At 38.2% G+C, this 27220-nt stretch overlaps 1 protein-coding gene across 1 annotated transcript; it reads right to left on the reverse strand.

The window, feature by feature from the left end:
• On the reverse strand, window positions 1-27220 carry PPP1R3A (protein phosphatase 1 regulatory subunit 3A). Its single transcript, XM_032107670.1, has 4 exons — window positions 26418-27220; window positions 5826-5884; window positions 5580-5716; window positions 1-3366 (listed from the first exon to the last, which is right to left on the reverse strand). Exons 1-4 carry the CDS (start codon window positions 27212-27214, stop codon window positions 865-867), a joined length of 3495 nt encoding a protein of 1164 aa, XP_031963561.1. The 5' UTR covers window positions 27215-27220; the 3' UTR covers window positions 1-864.

The raw sequence follows: 27220 nt of genomic DNA on the forward strand, positions 1-27220 counted from the left end.
TAGCATTCCTTTGGAAAATTTATTCAATACTTTTTAGATATGCTCAAGCAATACTGATGAAAAATGTCATTCACAGGCTTTGCCCAGGATAACAGTTCAGTGAAATTCTCAGTCATGTTACTCAGTCCAGATTTACAGAACCCAAAAATGTTCATGCACGTGAGTGATCAGTACGAGGCCTGTGGCTGTGGCCTTCAATATTTACAGGGTGGAAACAGCTCATCTATTCTGCTACACAGTCACACCCTGGAAGTTACATGATGTTACGGAAGTCAAAGCCCTACGTTTTTCAAACAGGGCTACCACCAAAGCTCTAAGTCAAAATAATGAAATAAAAATTTGGAAAATTATATTAAACTATCAACAGGTGCATTGCTTAGATCATTGGCTAATTACACTAGCAGATTATCAACTGCAATGTCCGCACCAAAATACTGACTTAGGTTTTATATTGTTCCTTGTGTTATTATGTACCACACATAATCTTAGGAAAAAATTCCCAGAAAAATATGAAGCTTTAATGCAAAAGAAATTAAAGCAAGTAAATGGTGGGTTTAAGTACTACAGAGACATGAAGGATTGCTTCTTCATATCCTGCTAAGAAGCAACAGCTGCACTTCATTTTAACTTGACGTGCTTCAGAACTCATACTCATATAGGTATTTAATGATCCAAACATAATGGTCCTGCATAGTTTAATTACTTATATGAAGGCTCAGCTTCATGTGTAATCTCTTAATAAAAGATGCTGCTGTGGAAATCTTGCTTTGGTTCTAACAATGAATAAACTCTTTAACAGTGAAAATGCTTTGGTGGAATCGGAGATTATTGACCATGGATCCTGAGCACTGTTGGCAGTCAGTGTTATTGCTTCTTGACAGACTCCTTGTTTCTTCTTCCTTCATGGCACAGCCAATACAAGGAGAACAGGTAGAGTGCAAGACAGACTATCAAATCATAGTGGTAGAGTGTTCCAGCAAATAGAAGAAACAAGAAGACATAAAATATTTTGAAAGCAGTATGTTTTAAACCTGGAGACTCACTAGATAACTTGAGTGCTTCACTCTTCTGGTTAGAAATATCTGCAGAATCAGAAGTGTGTTGGCTTTCTTTCTGCGAGTCATCAAGCCAGTTTCGTGTTTTCCCCTCAGTTATTAAATGGTCAGATCGAGAGTCTGTTCCTTCATTTTCTTTGGTAGACTTACTAATTAAAGCCTCTGGCCTCCATGACTTCTCTTGTTGGAGCTCTGCTTGATGGAAACTTTGACCTGTACTCCTGCCTCGTCCTTCTCCAGAAATTGCTGTGTCTGAAGTGGAAGGTACTTCTCCTTTTTCAACTTCAGAAGAGAAGTTTTTGTTAATACACATAATTTCATTTGTTAGATTTGAATTGTACCCTGACTCAGCAGCAACCTTTTCAATGACTTTGGATTCAAAGTGTCTGTGCAGGTGCTCCATACCTCCTTCCACTGTGGGCCCTTCTGAAGATGCTACTGAAGAGCTTTTATAATGGTAACTAGGCACAGTATTTGTACCAGAAGGTGGCATTTTTGTTTCAGCTTTAGAATATAAACAGGAAAGTGTATCAACATGGCTTTCTTCCCTATAGAGCTCTTCTGCTTTCTCACAGTATAGATGCTTCTGGGTGCTCAGGGGACTTTTAGGTACATCTGAACATAAACCTCGCTGCAAATCTTCTTTCTTTTCTGTAGCAGAAGCCTTTACTGCTTCTCCTACAGGTAGAATATTGTCTGGTTGTGCTTTGGCACATTTTTCCCTGCTACTGCATACAGACTTCATTTCTCCTTGCAGTGTTTCATGTACGCATGCATTATAAATACCTAAAACTGATTCCTTTTCAAATTCAGTGTCATATAATACACCCACTGTGTTGAGTTGACAAAGAGCATAATGTGAACCATCATTTCTCCCTTCATGTGTATCAAACGCTGTTTCCTTTTCCTCTGTGGGCCTGTCACTTAGTGCAGTCTCTCGAGGTAGCTTAGCAATTACTGCTTTTTCACTGCCAGGCATTTTTTCTGGAGCACTTTCTGATGTTGTTTTAATTATATAAGCTGTACCTGCCTCTGCTTCCTCTGTAATACCCTGCTCAGAGACAGAAGACTTTTCACAACTCTCTGCCTCCTGGCAGGTAAACAACTCCTTTGTGGAAGTCATGCTCTGAGGTTCCACGCTCCCCCTCACTCTCCACCAAATCTCACTCCCCGTTTCTTGCCACCTCTGCTCTGCAGAGTTTGCTTCGCTTTCCCTTCCGATTGGTCTCCCTTTATTTGCGTTGTCTGGCTTCTCTCTGCCTTTTAACCTCTTAAATCCTCTGTGTTCCTGAGTGTCCTCAGGTTGCCTTTCATCCACCCTGGTGTCCCTGGGTGCCTGCTTGTTCTCAGCTGGCAGAGGTACTGGGTTCAGGGCTTTGGCATTGTGTTTCCTGTGTGACTTGAAAGGCTTGGAAGCATCCTCCTCACCAATTGATGCCAAGTCTGCTACTTCAATGACTTTCTTCTCCTTCGCTAAACCAGTGTTAGAGTTCTTTTCTGACATTTCACCAATTCCTTTTTTGTGTGTGGAATCTGTTGAGACACCAGCATGTGCAAAAGTGCCAGCATATAAATCTCCTCTTAAATGTACCTGAACTTTGCTTTCAATCATCTTGATTTTTCCTTCATTTTCATTTTTGTCAGCATCTGACAACAATGAATCCACAGTTTGGTGAGACATTTGTGGTGCCTGGTGCTCCAGAGCTGGATTAGCATTGCCATCCAGCGTCCTTGCTATGCATGCATTTAATTGCACGGATTCATCATGCTCTGGCGAAATGGTTTCTGGTCTCATTTCACAGGCCCCTTTTGAGGTACCAGCAGCATCCTCACTGATGAATAATCTCTCCGTCATCTTACTTCCCAAGGCACTATCTATTTCACCTTTTGAAATATCTGTGTGCCTCTCTCCTTGTCGGCTTGAGCCAGTAGCCGTAATTTTGATAGCCTCATTCTGCTTTGTCACAGGAAAATGTTTTGCCGATAAAAGGCTTTCACTGGTACCAGTATGTTCCAAAGAGCGCTCATAGCTGTTTACTGAGCCAGCAGTGACTTCCTTCCCTGGTAGCTGACTGTTATAATCTCCTACAGAATACTTAACTTTATCTTTTAATTCTTCTCCTATTGCATGTGAAGTGTTTTCAGATGAGGAACTGATAGGCACAGGGTGCAAGGCACTGCTTCTTTCTATACAGGTTAGCTTTTTCACCAATCTTTCAGTTTCACTTGGAAAATTAATTGGTTCTGTTGTGTATAAATTCCTTTCATCTCTGGAAGAGGTACCTCTAGCTTCTGTGAAGTGCTGATTTAACTGAAACAATAGAATAGAAAAGAATGATCAAAAAGTACTTTGCAAAAATATGCCAAATGAAGGAGGCAGGATTTCATTATGGAAAGTTTTGTTTTCAGTAACAAAGCTTTTATGGAAACATGTTCAAAACCATTTGCAAAATTTGCATTGCATGTATTTTTTAACATAGGTAATGAGCTTTATGGTGGTACTGAAAGGAGCAGGAAATAAAATAGTGCTCCGAACCCTCTCTCTTTATTCATGAGTTCAGTAAGCTGCTAGTGCATTTTATACAAATTAAATCTGAAGAGAATATTCCCTTAAAGGCAGGCTAATTCATTCTCTGTACATTTGATTCTAGGTTTGGAGAGAGGAAGCTATGGGGCGAGGGGGGAGGATTGGTGCTCAAATGAGGGCATTGATACAGTACATCAGTGTCCGGTTATGTACAGTATTGTCCAGTAAAACAAAGACACATTTCACACTGACAAATACTGTAAGGATTATCTATGCCTCATTTCTCTCAGGGACCATTTTACAGGCTTCAAACCAGACTGGTTTTAGACAATCTGGTAAGACATGAGTTGGAAATGAGATTAGCAAAGTAAAAGGCCAGAAAGTAATCATTCTCCCTCCCAGCTCCCAAATATCATATTGTATTATTCAGCTATGCCTGCTTGTCATTGCACTCTCTTCTCACTTTAGCAGAGTCACACTGATAGCACTAGCTGATCAATTAGAGGCTAGCTTCTTGGGCACCCCTTTATACATTTGCACTTGCTGTAGATACCCCCATTACAGTTTCTCTTATTAATATGTTTTCTGCAAAGCCTCTGCAAACTATTAATAGTAAAACGTCACTCAAAGAAAAGTGAGGGAGCTAATGTCTCTGCAAATTCTGTTTTAATGACCCTCTGCCAACCAGTGCTCAAGTGTATTTGAGTTCTTCGGTGATGCCAACTGTCAGGATTTAACAGTGAGATGCCTGTGTTTTTTTCCCCTCCTCATAACTGACATTTGCATGATCTCAATAATTATATGCAAATCTTACGATTTCCCCTTCTTCTCACATAAGGCTCATGTTACTTGTCAACTGCACAGCTGTCTTGTGAGCCAATGCCTGTGTGTTTCAAAGATTTGGTTGTATTTCCATGTATTATAAGCCTTCATTGTTTAATTCATTAAAGAGCGCACAGTGCAAATTAACATCTAAATTATAGCTCCCCCTTCATTTATTGTACGGACAAGTCTGGCAATTGATAAACAAATAGTTACATTTGATCCTCTTTTTTGTAAAAGGGTGGACTGAGAACAACAAGGGATTTTAGAGGTCCTCCTTTGCACGTTTCACCATTAAGGAAAAAAAAAAAAAAACATTGACTTTCAGGCGGTGAAAGGTCTCACAATAGGCAACAATTTTCAACTTTTTAAAGTAAAAGACGACAAAAATTTATGTTCAAATGAGAGGAATTTTTTCTATCAACAAGGAAAAAAAGAACGGTTCCCATCTTCCTCTCTTGTCTGATTCAGCATTCACATTTTCACAGGTGATAGCTATTATAATCTATGGTTATGAATCTGTGCACCCAAATGATATGAGCTGAGAACAGACACTGGGAATAATAGATTGCTGTATGTGTCTCATTTATTGCCATTTTTTCTTTCATATTGAAAAATGCAAGGCAAACCACACACACACATGCATGCACACAAATCCAAATAGATTGAATGTTCACTGAGTGTGAAATTCATTGTAAAAAAATATAATGTAAAATACTTAAATAGAAAAATCTGCCAATATCAATATATATATACTTACTGTACTCATATAGTTACAATTTCAAAAATCTCAGAAGTAAACAGTACTACAAGTACAAAAATTTTACAAATAGAAAGCATATCTTTAAAAATATTCCCATCCTAGAGACTAGGAGGAGAGATTTTATTAAATGTTACCCTTCTAATTCCTTAGAACTGTCATTTAGAGCCTCTGGTAAAGAAGCAAAAGGGAGAAGTCATTAATTTAAGACCAGAAAAAGTTGATGCACTATACTGAAATCAAAGCACCTTCTATTGTTGAATCAGTTAGAGATTCAGTGTAAGTACAGACCAAGGCTTTACATTTGTAAATTAGTACATCAGTCAGCTCTGTTAAAAGGGGGCATTTCACCAGCTTTGAAGCGTAAATGGATTCAAATAATTTAATACTGTAGATATAATTGTATAACACTTACCAGCAACTCTAATTCTTTTTCATCATCTTTGTAATCACCCTGGTTGTATTCTGCATTTCTCTCTTTTATATTTTCATTAGCTTGTTTGGTGTCTTTGTCTTCTGCTTGTGAATAAACAATCTCTGGGATGTTTGTGTCTGAAGAGTTAACAAAAACATAGTTCAATAATTTCCATGAGGTTGGTTGTTTCACTATTTTTAATTAACATGTGCAGTAAGGAAGAACTAATTAAACTGGGTGTTGTACCTGAAGTCCTTGACTTATTCCATGTGCCATCATCAGACGTTGCCAATATTTCTTCTTTTCTGTTAAACAAAAAGAAACTTCTTGTGTTATTCTGCAAAAATTGTTGTTCTTATTCCTCTTAGACCCAAATATAAAGACTACTAGTTAATTACACAACATTTTGAATGCTGTTTGAAATTCTGAAAACAGCTACATAAAATGTAGCTTTTTTGAGTGACCTATTAAGAGTTGGTCATAAGAAAGAACTGGCCAAGAAAATGAGAATATGTTGACCTTCAAATTACATTGCAAATCTGATGGGTTTTCCCAGGCCTTTTCTGAGAAAGCAGCACAAAGGTGATTAGATGCATCAGTGACAGGAGAGCATAATTTTGGGGTCAGGCAAGGGTCTGGAAGGATATATGTGTTCAAGATGCCAGGGCTCTCTCTTGCTTGTGTTTTCCAAATATTTGTATGTATACAGAGATGTCTGGAAAAAGGCATGTTTGTTACCTTAAGTAAATCAAAAGATCCTCCCTGCTTGCGTACAGTATAAATCCTGTTGCTAAGCTATGCCTGGCCGGCAGGAATGAATTCTGCTTCCCTGCAGCCAGTGCAATTTTTTCTGTTGCTTTGCTGGCTGTGAAAACAAAGGCCAGGTTCAACACAAAAAACACCTACAGAGAGATGCTGAGTGCTTGCAGTCCTCATCAATATCAATTGATATCAATCGAACCGCCAAGTCCTAGCAGTTCGAATCGTGCTTATAGGGATCTAACCTTTAGTGGAAAAGGAAAAAAACGCTAAGAGAATGTCACTTATGTAAAATGTAAATTATTATATCACTCCTAATGACTCCTCTATGAGGAGCAATTTTTTTTTTTGTAGGTCTTAATTTATGTGATTTTCAACCAGCCGTCCACCTCTGTTACTGAAAATTACTTTCTAATTTTCAAATATTAATCTTTTCCCCTTCTATTTTCTTCTAGTGTCTTTCATTTGAATTGATATAACATTAACTCTGCCACCTAAATGCTTAATTCAGAAGGAGGATGCTAAATTTATACTCTATTAAAAGAATGTAGACATCTACTGTCACCAACTTTTTAAAAACCAGTCTTTATAGGGATTGCCAGACTAAAGCAGACAGAAGATCCTGCCAGTCTAGCATCTGACCTCTGACACTGACCACCATCAGATACTTCAGGGGAAGATGTAGAGTTCTTGTAGGAAAATACTTGGGGTAATTTGCACTGCCCTCTTAAATTTCCTCTTGGCCATTTTTTATTAGAAGCTGTCCTTGAAGCACAAGATTTAATGCTCTCTCAGCAATTCTTTTCCACCATTAATTGCAATAATGCTAAATATTCTTGCAATCTGTATGAATGTCATGTCACTCTTGAATTCTGGTATGTGCATAACCTCCATGTGTTTTCACTCTTCTACTCACACTGAGTTGTATTTTCCCCTAGCAGCAGTTGTTATAATCTGCATTTCATTCTGAAAAGGGTGGCAGATCCACCTTTTTTCAGTTGATCTGTGGAGGTTTTAAGGTAAATCATTAGAGCTTATCGTTTATATATAAGGTTTTGGTGAGGGTGGTTGGTTTTTGTTTGTTTGTTTGTTGGGGTTTTTTTACTGTTCAAAGGCTTGTCTTAGTGTTACATCTAGTTCCCAGTTTTTTCTGCCCTTTTGCATCTTTTTCACTCATCTGCTTCCATAAATGTGTAAGTTGGGGTTTAACCATGATACAGATGCATCAAAACATTTAGGTGCTATCAGGGTGTCTGCAAAAGCCCCAGATTAGGAACTAAGACATGTATAACACATGAACTGAATCATCACCCCAAAAGTGTGATCCCAAAACCACATGGGCCCAACAGGAAACCTTCCACTGCTTTCCAGTGGGGAAAAAAAGAGCATCTTAAAGTGTCAACATTTCTTTGAACGTAGCTGACTACCTGCAGTGTTCAGCCATATGGATGCCACAACTCTTGGGAAGCAGGGATGGCATAATTTTCTGCTAGAAGGGACTCTTCTTCTACTTCGTAAAGAAACCAGAGTTCGACAAATTTTTTAATTCAAGAAGCATTCCCAGGAGAAGGGGAGTTGTTAATGCCTATATCTAGCATAATATTCTAGTGGTAGCTAGAGTTCACATCCAGCTACTGTGGCATCCAAGTAGCAGTGCCACTTTCAGCTTCTATCACACTCTCACGTGATAAAAAACCCCACTGCACATCATTCATGCAAAAAATACCCAGATTATCAGGATACAGAACATTTGGGGGAAAACTGGAGGGCAGATTTGCCTCCTCCTAATGAAGTTGGATGTGCAAGCAGGATCCTTCTTCTTTAGCTTAAATTTCATATGTTGGTGAAAGGAGAAACTGGATTCTGCCCCCCGCTTGCTGTGTTTCCTATGCAGTGAATATTTTTGGGTTTGGTTAACAAATTTTCAGTGTAAAAATATAGACAGAGTGTTTGAATAAGGATGCTGAGTACCTATTTTATAAACCTTTAAACGTACAGGTATAAAGATGCTTCAAGCTGGATAATTATGGGTGTGTGCCAGGATAGCGTTACTTTATCTAGCCTTATACTTCTATGCATCTGTGTTCAGGCAGTCCTGTATATCATTCCTATTATCAGTGGTGAGAGATTAACACTTCCAAAAGGAGATTTATTCCCTCTAACATAGGCATCATGAGTAAGATGGAGTGATGGATCCTTCGAAGGTGCTTCTCTACCTCTGAAAGGTAGACCTTATTTACTGACCATAAAGGGAACCTACAGTTTCAGCCATTATGTAAAGCTCCATGAATCTCACCTTGTAACTATAAATTCAAACTGGAATGCGGTTATGGAGTTTTAGTGGCTGCGAATGTAACGCTCAAGGTAGGCAGGCCCCTCCGTTTTACTTTTGCTGTGATTGGAGCTGAATTTTTCCTTAACTTTTGTTCAAGTAGCATCTGGAGCCTTGGCACAAAAGTTTCTTTTCACAACAGCCACACAGGTTAAAAATAGCAATGATAACACAGCCTCACAGCTAGGATACACACTGCAGGGCTTGTAGCATAATTTCTTGCCTACTGCACTGAATTTTATAAAGATTTCTGGTTTTTAGACCATTATTTGTGCACACTTGCCCTGCAAATACCTGAGCACAGGGAATGTCAGTGTAACAGTTATTTTACTTAATTTAATTTTATATCAGAAATATCTGTCCTCATATAATTATTCTTGGGAGAAATCTAAAATTGGCTTAAATCGAGGATATTGATACTGCAGTATTTGAGGATCACGAGGAGCATAAAAAATAGTAACTTAAACCACTACTTCAATTTAGGAAATTATATGAAGATGTTGAGGCTATGGGTGCATATAACTACAGAACAATCTCAAACATATATGTATATCCTAAGGACTGAAATACTTCCCAAAAACCAATAATAATTAGCTGCTTTATCAAACAGGGGCAATTAGAAGGTGTTTGTCTAGTTGGTAAGTTTTTCTCCATATTTCTCTGAAAATGTCCTAGCACAGTATCAGAATTCCATGAGCAGATTTTTAAATTAGGATATTAATTAAGCTTTTGTTTCAGAAATTAATTATTGCACTTTGTTGTGAAGGATAGTTTAAACTTGCCTTATATGATGAGAGACACAATATTTGTGTTCTGTTAAAAAGGGTTTACTTTTATTTTTAAGTGATCCAGGTATTCTGACAACAATGCAAGCTAGAAAAAAATCCATTATGTCAGCTGATGTGATTCCACTCCAGCATAAGTACCTGTAAACCTGCATAAGCTCTGTTGCTTTCTCTCATTCAACTGAATGGAGCACATCTTCATAAAGTACACCAGGAACTTATGAATTTCTAGCAGGCGAAAAACCCCAAAACCTATGCTCATATGATTCATCCTTGAAATTATCATTCACTTGTATTGAATTATAAAAATAAATCAGGACTGAAAACAGGTTATCATTGTAATTTTGCATTAGAAAGAACAAATATGAAGTTCAGGGGCTAGTTAGTAGGACTGAGAGGACTGAAAATGTGATGGACATTATGTGAAGGAGTTCAGCAGTCCCCAAGTTATGTGGAATTGGGATCCCAGACAGGAAATGTTAAACTTGAACCCAAAAGATGTGGAGTAGATAGAAAATTATAAGTGGCAAGAAAAAATAGCCAATAAACAATATTTCTTTGACTTCATGAAAGGTTGGAATAAACTCAGACATGTCAAGGCTTTCGAACTAGCCTTTTTAAGCTAAATAAGAATATTTTTATAAGTGAAGTTTCATCAAGATTTCACATAATCTACATGTAACCCAACAACCAAAAGGCTTCTCGTAAATTCTTCTACCACGGTGCTAGTGGTGGGGCAGATTCTTATAGGAACAGAAATCTTGCAGGCCATAACTGATAGGAAGAGCGATTTGGAAAATTATATTATTTCATCCAGTCTGGGAGCAGAACTTTTTGTTTAAATATGCTCCAATTAAGAGAAGCAGATAATCTCCAACCCAAATCTGAGAGACCCAACGGAGGAAAACACATATTGGTTTAAAACCTTTCCTATTCAGACCTATTCAATTGGTCCTATACTGCAACAATATCAGAAGAGTAGAAAAAGGATTAGCTATATTTAGGAAAAAGAAGATAAATAGTGTCAAGGCAACTACAGGCCCAGGTGTCTTCAAAAAGTTCTCACAATATATTTAGAACAAAAATGAGAGAAGAAATATAGATAAATGGAAAACGGCATAAAAATGCCAGACTCACCTGATAATATCTGTCTTTGATAAGATTACTATATTTCCCTTGTCTAAAAATCAGTTATCTGGACTTCATTAAAGCGTTTGTTGTGCAGCCACATGGGAAATTTATTAATTAAATGGGAGAAGAGGGAGATGAGCAGAAGAGCTGGGCGGTGGGAGAGGGGCTCGGTGCCAAGCAGGGTCCCAGGAGCTGGGCTGTGGAGCTAGCAAGCATCGCTGGGGAATTGGAGAGGACAAGTCATGCAATCAGACTTACTCAGTCATGTTATTACAGACCAAAGCACAAGAAGTCAAAGTTAAATTAAATCTGTGGCAGAGACGAAGTTGGGAGACATCACCAACACAGAGGAGGATTGAAAGAAATCGGTGGCCTGGAGGATCAGAATAATAGATAAGGGATGAAATTCAAAATTAGAAAGTGCCAGGTTATACATTTAGGGACTAGAAGGAGTTTCTGCCACAAAACTAGGCCTCAGAAGTTGGAAGAAATGGGTGAACAAGAAAAATCTGAGGGTTTTTTTTTTTGTCAGAAACCATTTCCAAGGTGCTGGTGTGAGATGAGAGAGACACTGTGATATCAAGGCAAACCAAGTTCAGCGGTAATGTCTCAGAGAAGGTATTCCCAGTTATGAAAGATTCCAAGAAATGTTCATGTTGTGGCACCAGGCACCCATAAGAACTCCTCTAGAACATTTATCTACTATGTCCAAGAAAAATTGATTCAAACTGGAACATGTTCAGAAGAGGACTAGAGGAAGGCTGGCAGGATGAAAAATCTATAATAACCAAGGAGGCAGATCAAGTAGTTCTATTTTCAGCATAACAAAATAAAGTCTGAGAGGAGGAATAAATGCCCTCTATTGATATAGCAAAGGGGTAAATACCCAAAAGATGAAAAAGCAGGAAGACTGTTAATGGATTAATATAAAGAGTTCACAAAAACATTTGTTGTGAAAACTTAAAAGAAGATCTGCAAGCATTAGAAAAGTATATCTCGTATTTTTTTGGTGCAAGTATCAGACACAAGAAACTGAGAAGGTCTCAGTATGGAAACATGAATATATTTTTGAGAACAAGATTATGCAACACATTTCCCAAGGGATGAGACTTCATGATCCTATGATCGCAACCCAGCCCTATTTCAAATGCTCCTCTGCAGCTATATGCCCTGAGAGTTATGTTTGCAGGAGTGCACGCTTGCACTATGGAACAGCAGGTGCTTTGGTCTGGCCTGAAATAGGTTTGGGACTATAGCCAGGAGCAGCAAACTCCATCATAATAGGTGGGGTTATCACTTGTCAGGATTTTAGTTCACACACCAATATTTGGCTAAAGTTGTGTCTGTATGTTTGTATAACTCACAGTACCATTCACTTTGTTCTGTGATATATCCACTTATGCTAGATCTTACTATCTAAATCATGTGATATTTATTTTTAAAAATGTGAGAAAAAGGCTAAAATTGTTGGATTACAGAGTATGGAAAGATGAAAATGTACCTGAACAACTCTGAAATTAATGCAACCTGATCAATTTTATACTATCTCATAATTAAAAGAAAACATGGGATTATATTATTTAGTCTGAAATTCAGAGAGGCATGAGGTTGTTAAAGTATTCAAAGAATGTATTTCTCAAATATTTAATTAAAGTACGTAAAAGGGAAAAAAGTTTTTAACATTATTTTATCTAAAAATAGTCTTAGGTTTTGTAGATGCTTTCATGCTTCTGATTTTTACTGTAGATTCAAAATCAAAACAAATCAAAATTCTACCCTGAAGATAATGTATTGTAGTTGAAGTTGAGGTGAAGCTAGAATGTCCTCATGAAAAGAGCTGGCAAGACTAAAGTTGCTAACCAAACAGTAGTTATATTTTAATTTCAGGACAGATTTCTAAGCCTCAGAGTAACCTCATATAAAAGCAGCCTTCAATATAACTAGTGCTTTTGGATCTAGTGCCAAAAATACCCAGCCTTGCTGAAGAATGATGCCACTGGGATGTAAACAACATGTGAGATCCTTGAAATGAAGTAGTTCCATGTGTCAGCAGTGTTTTGCTGAGAAGCAGAAGAGCAAAAAGTAAATTAGTGCAGTTAAGTACTCATGTTTGAGCTGTCACTGGAGCCAAACAGGCAATCCTGCACAGAAGTGTAACCCCATGGAGCTGGGAAAGGGAATATGGGGAACGAAGGGCAGGCAGCTTAGTTTGGTTATTTTTGTATCATTAGCAGCAGATGTAATTTCAGAAGGAAGTAGAGAAGGAAATATCTGCATTTAAACAAGCAACAGCAAAAATTATTTTAAAACATTTATGTACACATCAAAATCAGAAAGCCTGTAAAATGTTTTGAAGACCTGGGTGAGAAACTAGAGAAAGGATTTTCCACACGTAATTCTAAAATTCAGTAGTCTTGTATGCAATATCATTCAAAATCCACAAACATGCAGCAAGAATGAATTTCTCAGGAAGAAGTCATTTTGGAAAGGATTAGGGAAGACTTTGTATGTCTAAAGTTCTAAGCAGAGCTTTAAAATTCTATTCAATTTTTTGTAAGGCTCAGAAGAGTAAGAATTCAAGATATTTTTTTACTAACATAAACCCCATAACAGTTGGCTTGCTTGAAAATATTGCTCCATTTGTGTTGATCCTAAAATACCAGTTGGACAGGGCAGAAAATATTTCTGAAACAAATTCACGCTGAGAGGAAAATGCAAGAAGGGAAAAAAACCTTGGTACTATACAGAAAAAAAAAAAAAAGGGAAGCTAAAAACATATGTTTCATTTTGGTTCGGGAGCTACCAAGGGTCCTGATGCAGACCTTCAAAGTGCAGGCTTTGACTTCTTTTGTGAAAGTGTCTCCAGAGTTAATCTGATTCTATCTCACTAACTGAATATATGAACTAAATATTTAATGAGTAAAGACAAACTCATTCCTTGCCTCCATATTGCTCAGTCCAAAACTCGCTACAGGGACAAGTCTCCCTACTGATTTAAACTGATGTCTGTGTTCTCAGAATTTGAAGTTACAGTTTTATAATACAACCACTCCACAATTTATTATCACATGTTCTTAGTCTCAAGCCCTGGTGCTGCCAGAGAAGTCACGGCTGAGCTCAGGAAGAGGAGGTATAGACTTGGCTTGAAGCCAGCTTTGTGCCTTCTGGGGCCTTGCCTCGCTGTGCCTCTGCACCACCCAGGGTCCATAATGTGGCGTGGAGATGACAAGGAGGCTGAGAATTACCCTGTCTATGCACTGGCATAAGAATGCAAATATATTATTTCTCCTCTGGAGAATTTCTAACATGGAAGACTGCCTGCTGGAGGTGTGTCCAATGGCCTCACTACTGACCTCTTATTTTAGGACACTTGAAAACTGAGAGGCGACAAAACGTCTGCAGCAGAGACGCGTGCAGTGAGACACGTTTATGTGCCACCACCTGTGTGTTATGGAGAGAAGCCATTAAGCACATGTTCAGCCTCCCAGGAGCAGACCACTACTATACACAGAGGCTACAGTGTCCAGTAGTGCCTGGCAGTGCTGGCCACGCTGGAGCAAACCAGCTGGTGGGCAGCAGGATCTGGCCTCATCCAGAGTTCTACCTGTAAGTTGTATCTGCCCGGGCTTTGAGCTCCCTGTGTCTATAGAAAAACAAGAGCCTTGATAAAGCTAAGGAGCAAAATCATCGCTATTGCCAGAGCTGGTGCTTATTTCTTATTTGTTTACCTGCATATTTTGTCTAAATGAAGGCAGAAAATTATTTATATGAATGGTATGCTCTCATTTGGAATTGACACTAATGAATGCAAGGCCCTTTCCCCCTCTTGTTTGTACCATCAAATTAATTAGCTCTATTGTGACATCAGTATTTTTCTCAAGTAGTTCAAGGCTTGAGCATTTTCTTTTCTTTTTCTAAAGGGCATCTTCAGTGCCCTTTATCTACCATAAGAATCATGCATCACTTGTATTTTTCACAACTAATGCTGTTTATTGTAAAAACTGATTGTGATGTGAAGATTGTTATACTGTGTGGCAAATTGCCCAAACAATTACTGTAAATGCATGAGCCATAAACTGTACTGCCAAGGACACTGGTAGGTTAGCTCCTATAAAAGAAACAATTAGAGTCTGAGGTGAAAATAATAGAGATGAGATGACAGTTATTGAAAAGGCAGAACATCCAGTTTAATGTTGTAAATATAGGTTTGTAGATTACACTGATGGTTTTAAAGTGTTCATGACTTATTGAATGGAATAGAATATTCCATACTTTAGAATGGGGCCATAATTATTATTCCCTTTTAATTGTGATGTCTGATGCATTTGTGAGCAGTTGTTGAGAACATCTTCACATTATACTGATTCTATTTCTAAATTATCATCCTGCTTCAAGGGTTGGAGGGTTTTTTATTATTTTACTTTCTTCGCATTTTGTTGTTCAGGGTCTGTTCTGAACAAAGTATTTTCTCTTGAGGAACTTGGAGTGCTTAGAGGGTTACAGCAATAATTATTTCAGTTTCAGCCTACACACTTCACTGCTTTAAATCATCATTAGAAGTTTCATCCCTCAGCAACTCCTGCTGAGACCGTCTTAAACTCCTAGAAACAATTAGATCAGAATAGCTAATCTTTATAACAACTTGTATATAAAGGTATTGATAAGAATTTTCCAGAAATTAAGGGAATACATTTTTTTCTTAGAAATCATCTAAATACAGAAAAAGGTTATTTATGATTGCTAAAGAATTTCAATAATTCAAACCAGATTTGGAGTATATGAAGATTAGGGTGCATAAAAAAGAGATGAGCAAGAAGATGTGTTGCAATAAACTGTGCTATACATATAAAGAAAATGCAAGAAAATTGACACTACTGTGTGAGAATATTAAACAGTCCTCTGTTTTTTTTAAGACAAGACATAGGGATAAAAGACAATTAAATAAGATTCTAATATTAGACCCTAGGGAGAGCTCTAAATAACTGGACACAGAATTATGGCTGTCCAAGAAGGCAGAGGTTCTGGGCACATAAAATCAGAACTGGGAAGGGTTTAAAGGAGATGACAGAGTGAGCAGCAGAGCAAAGGTAGCAGCCAACAAAGGGCAGTTGGTGTGAGCAGCATGTGTGAATTCTAAGCTACCAAACCCATTAGGCAGGGGAAGCTGGAAGAAGCTGTAAAGTGGCTCTGAAAGCAAGTTGCAAAGAAGCTAAGTACTCATCTAAAACAATTTTCAGAGAAATGCCTTAGGTCTTTTTCAGGCTTTTACATAGTGTTAAAAAAGGCTGATCTTAATATTAGGTAGGGGTGTCAGAGCTGTATTGGAATTTGATGGAACAGCACTGAAGATCAGGGAGGTGTTGGGGAGAAGAGCTGGGGAGGCAGAAGAGCTGTGGGTCTGGGCAGTGGCTGCATCCTCAGCAGGATATAACTGCCTCTTTCCAAAACTCGAGGCAGAGTCCTGGGAGCTAGACCTCAGGTATAGCAGAAGCCAGCAGCTGCATTTACTAGAGACAGACTAAGCCTGCACAGAGCAGAGAGCATGGTGTGGAGAACTGCTATCCATGCTGACAACAAAACAGAACACAGCTGAAGCTCAGCCACCACCATTCCTCGCTTCTGCACTCCTAATGCACACTCCTGAATTTTGACTTCTTAGGTGGCTTTACCTGAAAATATGGCAAATTCCCACCTAAAAGCATTTTGGCTTCAAATGATCCCTCATTGTGGAGATGTCATGTTATACATGCCTGAACCATAACATTGTTATTATAGGTTGTGTGTGGCAGTATCGTGGCTTTCTGTTTATATGTTTAATTTTTTTCAGGAGGTATTTAAAAAATAGAAGCACAACAGAAAAATAATTTAATGTAAACAATGCAGAAAACAATAATTTAAAACAACGTTAAATTCAAAACTGATTGATACCACAATGGAAAAGATTCAGAAGCAAAAACTACAGACAACATCAGCATCTATAAATGAACAGCTGTGCGAACACTAAGTAGAAATAACTGAATATATTCTAAAATATTGCCATTACAACCTATCCTGTTAAAATGAAGCTGTATGTAAAATAGGAGCCCTTATTACAAATCTAGGCAAGATTGATTTTCTTATATGACCTTCAACTATCAGCAGTGTTAGAGAAGGCTCAATCTAGTTCTTAGTAAATAGGTGTCACCCAACAAATGGGACTGACACTAATTAGCTTCCTTGTGGATAGTCAGGAAACAGAGGGCAGAGGCAGGAGAGGATGTGGTACACTCATTATTAGAGCAGTAGGTGAGGGCATTTGCTGGCTGCCAAAAGAGGATGGCACTGCAGCAGCCTCTTGGAAACTACCCTGGGAACAGAAGATTGCATTTCCAGGAGAGTCAGTCAAGCAGACTTCTCAAGCATTTTGAATGAAAACAGTGCCACAAAGAACCTCTACTTAAATGTTTGAAATTTGAGGAAGACAATATTAACCAAGGTGGTATTTCTCCACCTTGAGGAAATACCCCTTAGTTTTTGTCTTCTCACCTAAGAAAAGGGGCTGTCACAAGACAAGGAGAAAAGGTGAGCCTGGATATGGACAATAAAGGACTGTCAGTAATTTCTGCACAAGGAAAAAATAGAAAAGAAGTTTGGAAAGCAAAGTTGAAAAAGATGCTCAGAATAAGTGATATATGGTATGATGATTAATAGTATCAAGGGGGAAAATTGATCAAGAGACCAGCTGTAAGGGAATTCTAGCTTTTTTTCTGCAAAGATAATTCCCAGTAGGATTCAGACAATGTTTGTAATAAATCTATTTTTATTAAGATTATTGAATTGGTGTTATCCAGGGGATTATATTTTCCAATTACTAATATTTTCATTTTTCAGTCTTAGTTTATGATTGAAGCAGGGACATGGGTGGCACAGAACAAAATGCATTGGCCTGACTTGGGATGAGAATAATCATTGCCTCAAAGCAAACAAAGTCCCAAGAAATTAGTCTTTATTTTCTAGCTCATTAAAAAAGACCTTGAGTTTTAATAGCAAAACATTAATACAATTTCTTAAAAATAAAGATGTATATCCATCCAGTTGAAGATTTTAGTGCCATCCAGTCTGAACCAGGAGCCCAACACCAGTTTGGTGCCAGGCTCAAACCTTTAATATTGCATTGTCTATCCCCAAATCTCATGAGTATAGGTATGAAGACTGCAGAAGAGCCCATTGCATAATGTCAGTTATACCTCAAATTAAGCTATAGAAATCATAAACAGGAACACTGCCACTTTTTTGAGACCTTTTCACAGCTCTGTCATGATTGTTGCACCTTATTATGATATCCATGAAGCAATGTTGAAGCAAAACCAGTTCAGAAGTCGTGTTACACAGCTGTTTTATATGCGCATTGGTCAGAAAATTCATTGAATCCTTTGACAGAATGGGCTAAAGTATTTCATAAACAGAGAACCTCTTTCAAAAATGTTCTCCAGGGCAGTGTTAGAAAGTCTGTTGAGAGATCCATTGTGAATTAGCAATGCAGGACCTTACTATTGAGATGCTGAAAAAGAGGAAAAGGTGAGTCAGGAGTCAAGTTTCCTGAGGGCTAGGCTTGGTCTAATGTCAGAGGATATGCTTCATAGGTTGCTATTTTGTCTGGAAGAGGCATGACCAAATATCAAAATGGTGGTGTAGAAAGGAGCTGGGGGTAGTGTCCCTGTGTTCTTCTCTTGCTTCTTTCTCCCACTGCTTTAAAAGATTGGAGGAGAGAAACTTTCAAGTTGTGTCTGTTTTGGATAAATATGAGAGGAGAAAAACATTAACCCATGTGGCCCCTGGTCTTTTTCTGAACCTCACATGGGAAAAACAGAGAAGGAGCAGTCTCCTCCTGGTGTGTCAGAAGAGAGTATTTTCCTAGAGGCTGCCTGCAGTATGCTGAGGCACATATACAAGAAGGTGATAAGTGCCTCAGATAGACTGTAGAGAGGTAGAGGGTAGTCAGGTGAGACTAAGACACAGATAGCAACCCTGGGGAGGAGAACAGAAAGGGTGACCACAAAAATGAGCCTTAGACAGTTGTTCTTGAGAGAGGGCAACTATGATCTAAACCTTGGAAAGCAGCTGTAAATTCAATAAGTATCTCAATAGGATAAAAATCCCAGGTGTTATCATGACAAGAGACTTTTATAACCTTATTTTCATTTTCCACCTGCTTACTACCACACAGCAAGAAGGCAGCTGTGTGATAGGTATCAATATTTCCATCAAGAAGACATGGAAAAAACCTAGGAGACACTGGTTCAGATTTACTAGGGTAGCTGTGGAGACTGACAAACTCCCCAGCCCTCTACCACAACATGAAGCGTTTCAGGCTAGTATATCTTATGTTTATCACCCAGCATCTATAAATGTTATTGCAGGGACAACACTTGTGTGTCAAAACAAAATGTAAATGCCAATCCACTTGGTGCACCTAAGTGCAAGGTAGGAAAAACCTGCCAGCTTTGCCTAGTTCACGTTCAGTTGTGTAGCTCAGTGCCCTTTAGGACTACAGTTAGTAACCAGCACTAATAAATCTTCAGGTTTAGTGTTAGAATATCAGCTGGTTTCACAAATCAGGAGGAGAGTGGAAAGACTCAGAAAACCAAGCCCCCTATTATGCTTTGGCATATCAACTAATACTTTCTTGTGCGTGTCACTGAAGGTCTAGGGATCAAATAGCCACTTCTAACATTCTCCCACGGTGTTTAAAAGGTCTTACCCCCTCCTTTGCCCTAAGGCAGGGACTTAATTTAACTTTCAAAGTATTCGTTTGGACAATTTTTTCCACCTTTTGTAGATGAGAAGATAATCCACATTTTATCTTAAAAATACCATGGGCAATTAGTTCTCTGGACTTACACTGCTGCTGAATCTGTTGCTTCAATTTCAGAGCTGTGGTGTGGGACTGGATCACAGCTTGAAGTTCATAATCAGAATAAACAGCTCAAATGACACTGGTAGTCGATGCAATGATTAAATATGACTCCAGTGCTCTCAGCTAATGTTGCACTAACTTTAAACATCTTTTCAAGACTAACATTTAGCAAAGTCAAGTTGAATGTAATGGAACAATTTTTTTTCCAACTGAACATTTATGAACTGTAGTACCTGAATGGTGGACAGGAGAGAGTATTGAAATGGTCATTTACAGCCTGGTTCAATTTGCAAAATAGATATCTTCCTAAACAAAAGAATCATTGAACATACAGGAGTTCATTTAACAATGTAGTTCTATTTTTCCAAAGGTCCTTAACCAGCAATCTGAAAGAGCATCTGGTCCTGTAAATATTAACATTCAAGGATAGTTTTACACATGAAGAATTCTACAAAGTTCAGTGAGACTCCTGATGTTCATTAAATTATTTGTTGTGCCTATTTCAGGATCAAGCCAGTTGCTGAATTGAAAAGTTCTAAGAGTCAGTCATAATAGTGTTACAGTATTGGCATATTTAAATAAGCTGATGAAATTGTAGCAACTGAAAAAAATCTCAGAAGTGTAAAGCCAAGCAATGCATGTAAAATACAAGTACTTATCATGGCTGAGAAATGACACCCAGATTACAAAGCACTGGTTTTATATGATTTCATGCAAACAACAGAAGAAGCTTTATAGCGACCAATATTTCCCACACATTAGAACACAAATTTCTGTTCTGTAGTATTGGTAAGAGCAGTTTCTAAAGCAGATCATGGAAATGAACGAGAAACTACCAATACTAATAAGTTCCATAGTAAATACTATGCTAGGATTGTCAGTACAGCAACATGTTATTTTCACGTGTTGTTCCCTTACATTTTAGAAGCTTCTTTTAATATTTCTAGTGCAATAAATGGATAGTAGATGGGTAGCACAGTTTACAATTACCAAAAGCAAAAATGTGACATGTTTTCATCTTTCAGGTACTCTCCAATTAGGTGACCACAAGTACAGGAAGAATGTGTCTATTTGTCTGCGCATACTATTCACATCCATATCTTCCACCTGTTTCTTTAACAGTTCTGTGATAGCATTCAAAGACCTAAGCCATTCACCTAAATATCTGTATTTAGGGTCTTTAATAAGTTTCATATTTCAAATAGTATGCATGCCCAGATTTTGAAATATTATGATTAAACAGAGAGAAAAAAACCACTGAGCATAGTTTCTGGCCAAGTAGGATTGCTCTCTACAGAATATTTTTCAAGTGGTTTATCTTAGCTTACTTTAAATTACTTTGGAGAGTAAGGCTGCAGCAATTTCATCAAAAGATAACTCCAGAATTGCTATTAAAAAGCAACTCCTAATACTCAAACTCAGTTCCAAGCTTGCTTTTACCCTACTTGTCTGAATAAAATATTTTAGAGCACCTTAAATAATTACCCTGTGTCCCTCATAATCATAGTCTTCAAGTATGTGGAAAAGTCTTATTTTGGTGCTAATCCTACCTAATTCTACAACTGAGAAAAACTGGCAATGACCAGGAGGCAAGAGAAGGTCTGGGAATACTAAGTCAAATTAAACACAGAGAGAGGAGTGTTCCTCTTAGCTGGCTCCCTGTGAATGGATAGCTTCTCTAGCAGCTGCTTTCCTGGTAAAAACAGTGACTGCAGTCACTTCCTATTAATAGCAATAAACTTTAGTCAAATCCCATATCTGTATGCTGATCAAGATGTAACTCACGACTTAAAATGCCAGAAACAACCTTGAGATTAAACAGAAGTACAGAAAGAAGGTGTGTTTTAGCACCTTTTCTGCTCTTCTTTTCCCTTCCTGATTGTGGTGACACACAATCAAAAGAGCAAGGATTAAAAGGAAACATAATTTAAATGCCATACTTTAAACAGACCAGCTGGGAATTATACAGTTGTTCCTCATAGCAAAGTGCATGAGAGACTATTTCCAAGCATCTTTGTCAGAAGCCTTAGCATTTCTTAATCACATCATGAGCTTGTGGGAAAGGCCAAGCGGAGCTGAAACAAAACTGCATTTCTCAGGGCAGCCTAGGCACTGGTCTGCCATCTGCCTGGGAAAACTGACTGAGCATGGTGCCATCCTGCCAAGCTGGGTCTTCAGCAACTTACTTCCTTTGCCTCCCATCAGGAAGGAGATGGTCAGCAACTGAAGAAGAAAAAGTACTCACGCACAGAAGAAATTTTCTCACTGGTAATTGCTTAGAAACCATTTAGTATTTATGCTGTCAAATTTGGCATTGGCGGCCCACAGACACGGGGGGTTTAATCTCTTCTTTCTCTTGTGCACTCTACATAGAACAGCTCTTGTAAGAGCCATTGCCCTATTCTGTGTTGTGTTTTAAAGTGGCATTATGGAGGGAAGTGAATTGGTGTACTACTACTCAAAAAAAGGTACAGTCTAGCAATTACAAAAAAAAGCATAGGATCAATATCAGCTGGATCACAGTGATACACTTGTGGATCAGTTCAGAGGGATATATTTGTGGGCTCAGAGAGCTAAGGGGGAATAACTCTAACAGTTATTACAAAAATACTAGCCTTCCCCTTCCTTGTTGAAGGACAGGAGTCCAAATACACAATACCCTTTTGTAAAACAATTCTCATGCTGATCAGCCATTTTCCTGGCTCTTTTGCCCTTGACAGATGGCAAACCAGGGCCAAGCACAGAAATGGGATGTAGCACCACCAGTGACAGGGGATATGGCTTCCATAACTTTATCACTGCACCTTTCAGCATGATCTGCAGGAGTCTGCCTCAAGCAACACCCAACCACTTCCTGTCTGATCAGACCAAGGCAGGAGCCTGGTGCCCACGATAGAATCACGTGGTCCAAATCTGAGGACCAGGAAAAATTCATGTTTGGAATCATGATCCATATCCCAAAAGCATGAGAGTCAAAAAAAAAAAGAGAAAGAAGTGGAGCTGATACAATTAATTTACATTTTTCTTTTATATATATAAATATATATTAATACTTTTTTTTAAGGTATATACATTTACATAAATAGGATAGAAATTAGGCCTGTTTATTGATAGAAGCTTTTTCATTTTCAGTGACACTCTTAAAATTTTAGGGGTCAGTTTTTCTCCTGAAGTATATTTATGACTATGTACAAATTAAGCAAACACTTTCAGATAGACCAAAGCATAAATTAATTAATTTAAACATTATTTTCCCAAACTGTATTTTGTCCCTGTGAACAAATCCTTTGAAGACTTTTGAAAACCACAAAAATTGTTAAAGTTTATGAGGAAATAATTTTAGGTTGTTAAAATACAGCTAGAACCAAATACTTTCTGAAACTTTAAGAGAAGACTATTTGTTCATACCTAGACATGGAAGCAAAAGCAAATGAAACATGAAATGAAGAGGCAGACTTTTAAGTGATGTGGTTCTGAATATCCAAATATAGACAGTTTTCAGCATTAATTATTTGATGCAATTTTGCTTTTTACTATATTTTTTTTCACGTGCAACTTTTGAGGGTTAAGTCCATTTTTTTATATATTTCTTAATAACGGTGTCAGAAGTCAGCCTATTGCCCTCATTCACTCAACTTAGTCCTGGACCATGTTCTTAAGGGTAACTTGAAATAGCCATATTATTGTGTTTCCCCACTAAAATACAGAACTTTTTTCTCTGAAAGTGCATATTATTCCTTTCACTTAACTAACACAACTAATCCTTGCTAATGACATTTAATGAGCCGCACAAGTATGCCCTAGAGCGGATCAGACTCTCTGCTTAAAAGACATGACCCTTTCATGTCTTATTTTTTAACTGCAGAGGTAAATTGCACATTTTAAGAGAAAGTACAAATATCTCAGAGCCAAGAGTTAAAAAAAAAAAAAAGCTATTACAGGTTTCTAAATTTGAAACAGAGGCCTAAATGAGTGTCCTTTTAAATTATCCTTCTATTCAGATTGCTATGAAGAAGTCTTTAATTTAAGATGTCCAACTCATGGGTACGGATAGCAATGTTCCCTACCTGTCACTTTATTGTGAGAATCATAGATAAAATTGCTTTTATTCCTATCTATTTGCAATGCTGCAACTCCAACGACAAGCTAGTTATGGTCAAGGACCATCCCCCACTTTGCTAAATGTTCTATAACCACCCAGCATAGCACATATAAACGCTGCAGAGTTTATCATCCAAACTAAAAGTAAGAGGAGAGAGAGAGACGGGCTGGTGGAGGAGAGCTGGTAAATGGGCAGCACTGCTCAACAGGAGATGAAGGAGTAACAGCACATCAGCAGCCTCACTGCCAATTTTGAAGGATTTGTTTCTTTTGTGCTTTTTTTGAGCAATCAAAGCAAAGGAGTTTTAATGAGGGTCTGAAGGAGAATAATGAGGTACTTTTGCAGATGTCTGCAGGGTGTTCCTCCTCACTCAAAGGGGCAACATGTACAAAGACACTTTGAAAAACAAGTGAGCAATGGAAGCTGGCATCTTAGTTATTCTGAAACAAAAGGCCCCGATGCTGACCTCATTTACACTGGTAAAAGCTGTGACTCTTGTGAAGTCAATGAAGTCCCTGTAGCATAAAATTAGTCCTGGATTACAGTCTGCCAGAACTGTCTTTCAGAAGCCTTGGTGACCACTGAAACAATATTCCAAAGATACTTTCAGCTCATTTTTGCATTTACTGTAAGGTCTCTGTACATTTTTCTGCCACTTAAGAGGATCTTGAAAGTGCATGCTTGTTAACTGTTTGACAGAAACGTGTAGCAGATCCTAGTGCAGACAAGAATCTGACCACTTTGGTTTAAATATTTTAAACATACATGTGTATATGTATCTATATGAACAAATATACACATTCATGTATACATCCATCCATCCATATGTATGTATGTATAAACACATGCACACATATGCAATCCTCTTCAGTCTGACATAGAAGAAGACAACTTCATAGTCTGATTAGAGACAAAGTAATTTTATATTGAGAAGAAGACGTTATCTCATTTCCTATTTTTTAAAATAGCTCTCTGAGTGATTTACACATAACTCATTTAGCATATCCATGTAAAAGACTATCTCCCAGAAGGAAGGCTTCTACAACTTTTGCTAGCACTATGCATATCACAAACTTTAGGGAATTAAACACTTAGGAGTCATTTGACTTTAGATGCCAATGGTATCTAAATTTTCAGGTTATTCCTAACACCATCTGGAAACCCAGGGCTCACTAAATTGACACTCAAGTCTCCATGTCCATCCTCTGTTCCTTGTGGGCTACCTGAACTCAGGCTGGAGTCATACCACCTGCACATGCCTGTGGTATTTGATATCACAGCCCTGCTGCAGGGTATCTCAGGCTATCTTACTTATCCAGAACAGGTCATGTGATGCTTCTTAAAGGACAGAACTGATGTATAAAACCAGACACAAATGTCAGGAACTGACCGCAGAACATGTAAAAGTATCGTTCCCTCTGCTCTGACATACTGGGATGTTCCTTCATGGAAGCATGATCATGAGGGCTCCAGAGTTGGCCCAAGGGACACTTGTCAGGAGAGCTTTGTGGACTGGCTGTGAACCAGGCCTCGGGCTAGCCTTTGGGCGGCTCCTACCCTGTGGTGTGGATACAGGCACTAAGCTGTATTGTGCACCTCTCCTCACAAGGCTAATGTGTGATTAGGGCTGGCAGAAGCTCCCAGCACAGCAAGTCTGGTTTTGGGAACGAAGGTTCTGCACAGAGGAAGCCCTGGCTGTCTCCCTCTTCCTTAAGCTCCCACCACCACTGCAGTTCTGTTCCCCCATCCCTACCAGTTCATTCCAGTGGAAGAGCACCAGCAAAATCAAACAGCACTGTCTTATTTGGAAAGAATAGGAACTAAAACGCCAACATAAATTCAAAAACCCAACATTAACTTAGTTCTGGCATCCAAGTATTGCAAAGGACATTACAGGTAAAATACAGATTTAGTTTTGCAGAAGTTCAACTGATTTATCCCAAATTTGGGGGGGGGAAATAATTGAAAATTAGATTTTTGCATGCAAGATTGTTTTGCTAACAGAGAGAACATAGTTAAAAACAGTAGGAAGCCAAAAGTTACTATTCCCAAGTGTCTCTCTTTATATGTGATTAAAGTAAAAGTTAACAACTGCCACTTTATAATTAACATATTACTTTTAATCAGAACAGTATATACAAGGTAAATTCTATGTATTTTTTTCTTTAATATATTACTGATCCTGCCTTATAAAACATACTTCATTTCACCATATGTGAAACAGAAGCATCCACCTGTGGCAGGGAAAAGGAATTATAGCCCTAATATACAACTTGCAGAATAGCCCAATGACTTGCTGGAAAGTTTGTACCAGCTATTGTAATTGCTGGATTCTTCTCTCAGTTATCCACTTCTGCTTGAAGAACCACCAGTGCTATTTCTGATTTAATAATTGCATGTAGAGAAAGAACCATGAAATAAATTGTGTGAAAACCCAGCTTTTGTTTTGATTGAAGGAAGTGGATGCAAAGTATTTCAACTGTACAGCTACCTTGGTCTAGAACAAAGATCCCACTGATGTCAGCTCAGTTTATATCCTACAGAGATCAGAACTGGTACACAGCCCACAGAGGGTTTACAGACCCTCACACTATTTTTCAAATTAATGGCATGCATAAAATTATGATCCCAAACTAATCTGTCTGCAGAAAACCACTGGCTGATATATACAAACACTTTAGTGAAAACAAGTCTCGGTCTAATTTTTCATTTAGAAAAAAAAGGTAAAATAGTAGAAAATAACATGGGCAGTCTTGACTTGAGTAAGCACACATAGAAAGTCAGAATTAGTCAGCTACATTCTAAATTACCAAAAATTAAAGTGTAACCTCACCTTCTTTGTGTTGTCTTTAAGCAGCCTTTAAGAGATCTATCTGTAACCTCCTTCTGGGTTTTATTATCCACCTTGGGCACAGTTTCTTTCTTGTGACAAATCAGTGTGTAATTTTTGTCATCATTGTTTGCCCAGAAAGTACCAACTGATGTCTCGTAGCGTATGCAGAACTCCACCTTAAGTCCATCTTTCTGGAAAGGAGGCACCAAAGAAATCTTAAAGCAAAACTGATCTGTTTCACTACCACAAGAATTAGGCATGAACTCTGCGAGGATGTCATAATAACTGAGCCAGTTATTCAATGTCATTCGAACATACACCTGTTTTTCAAAGGACACATTGAGGACTCGTATAACGCCGTTCATACAGGTAATCCCAGGCAGGAGAAGGACTGACTCCAACATTACTTTCTGCTCTCGTACTTTTTGTAAAAGTTCTTCTTGAGAAGCAGGTAATGTAAATTGCTGGGAGAAAAAATATTCATCCTGAGGAAAAACTTCATCTTCTGTATCATTTTCTTGTCCTGTATTAGGAAATTCCCAGGTATCGAACTCTTTAACAGACACAAGATCAAACCCAAATGCATCAGCAAATGAAACTTTTCTTGAGATGTTGGTGGGAGTATCTACCTCTTCTTCTTCTTCTGAAGCTGAAGAACTCCGTCTTCGGGGACGTGGTGAGAAACGAAGTTTAATGTCAATATTAACATCTTCGTCCTCTGAAGTGGAATTATTTCCAGTGGGGACTTGCAATAAGTTAGCCCTGTTAACCTGACTAGGTCCTTCAAAAGACTCCATTGGGCT

Source organism: Corvus moneduloides, chromosome 4 (assembly GCF_009650955.1).
Source record: "Corvus moneduloides isolate bCorMon1 chromosome 4, bCorMon1.pri, whole genome shotgun sequence".
Lineage (NCBI taxonomy): Eukaryota > Metazoa > Chordata > Aves > Passeriformes > Corvidae > Corvus > Corvus moneduloides.

Coding starts and splice junctions, on each gene's coding strand:
- PPP1R3A (XM_032107670.1), bottom strand. CDS start 27,214: ATGGAGTCTTTTGAAGGACCTAGTCAGGTTAACAGGGCTAACTTATTG. Junction 5,717..5,825: donor GAATAAGTCAAGGACTTCAG/GTACAACACCCA, acceptor TTAACTCTTCAG/ACACAAACATCCCAGAGATT. Junction 3,367..5,579: donor AAAAAGAATTAGAGTTGCTG/GTAAGTGTTATA, acceptor CTATTGTTTCAG/TTAAATCAGCACTTCACAGA.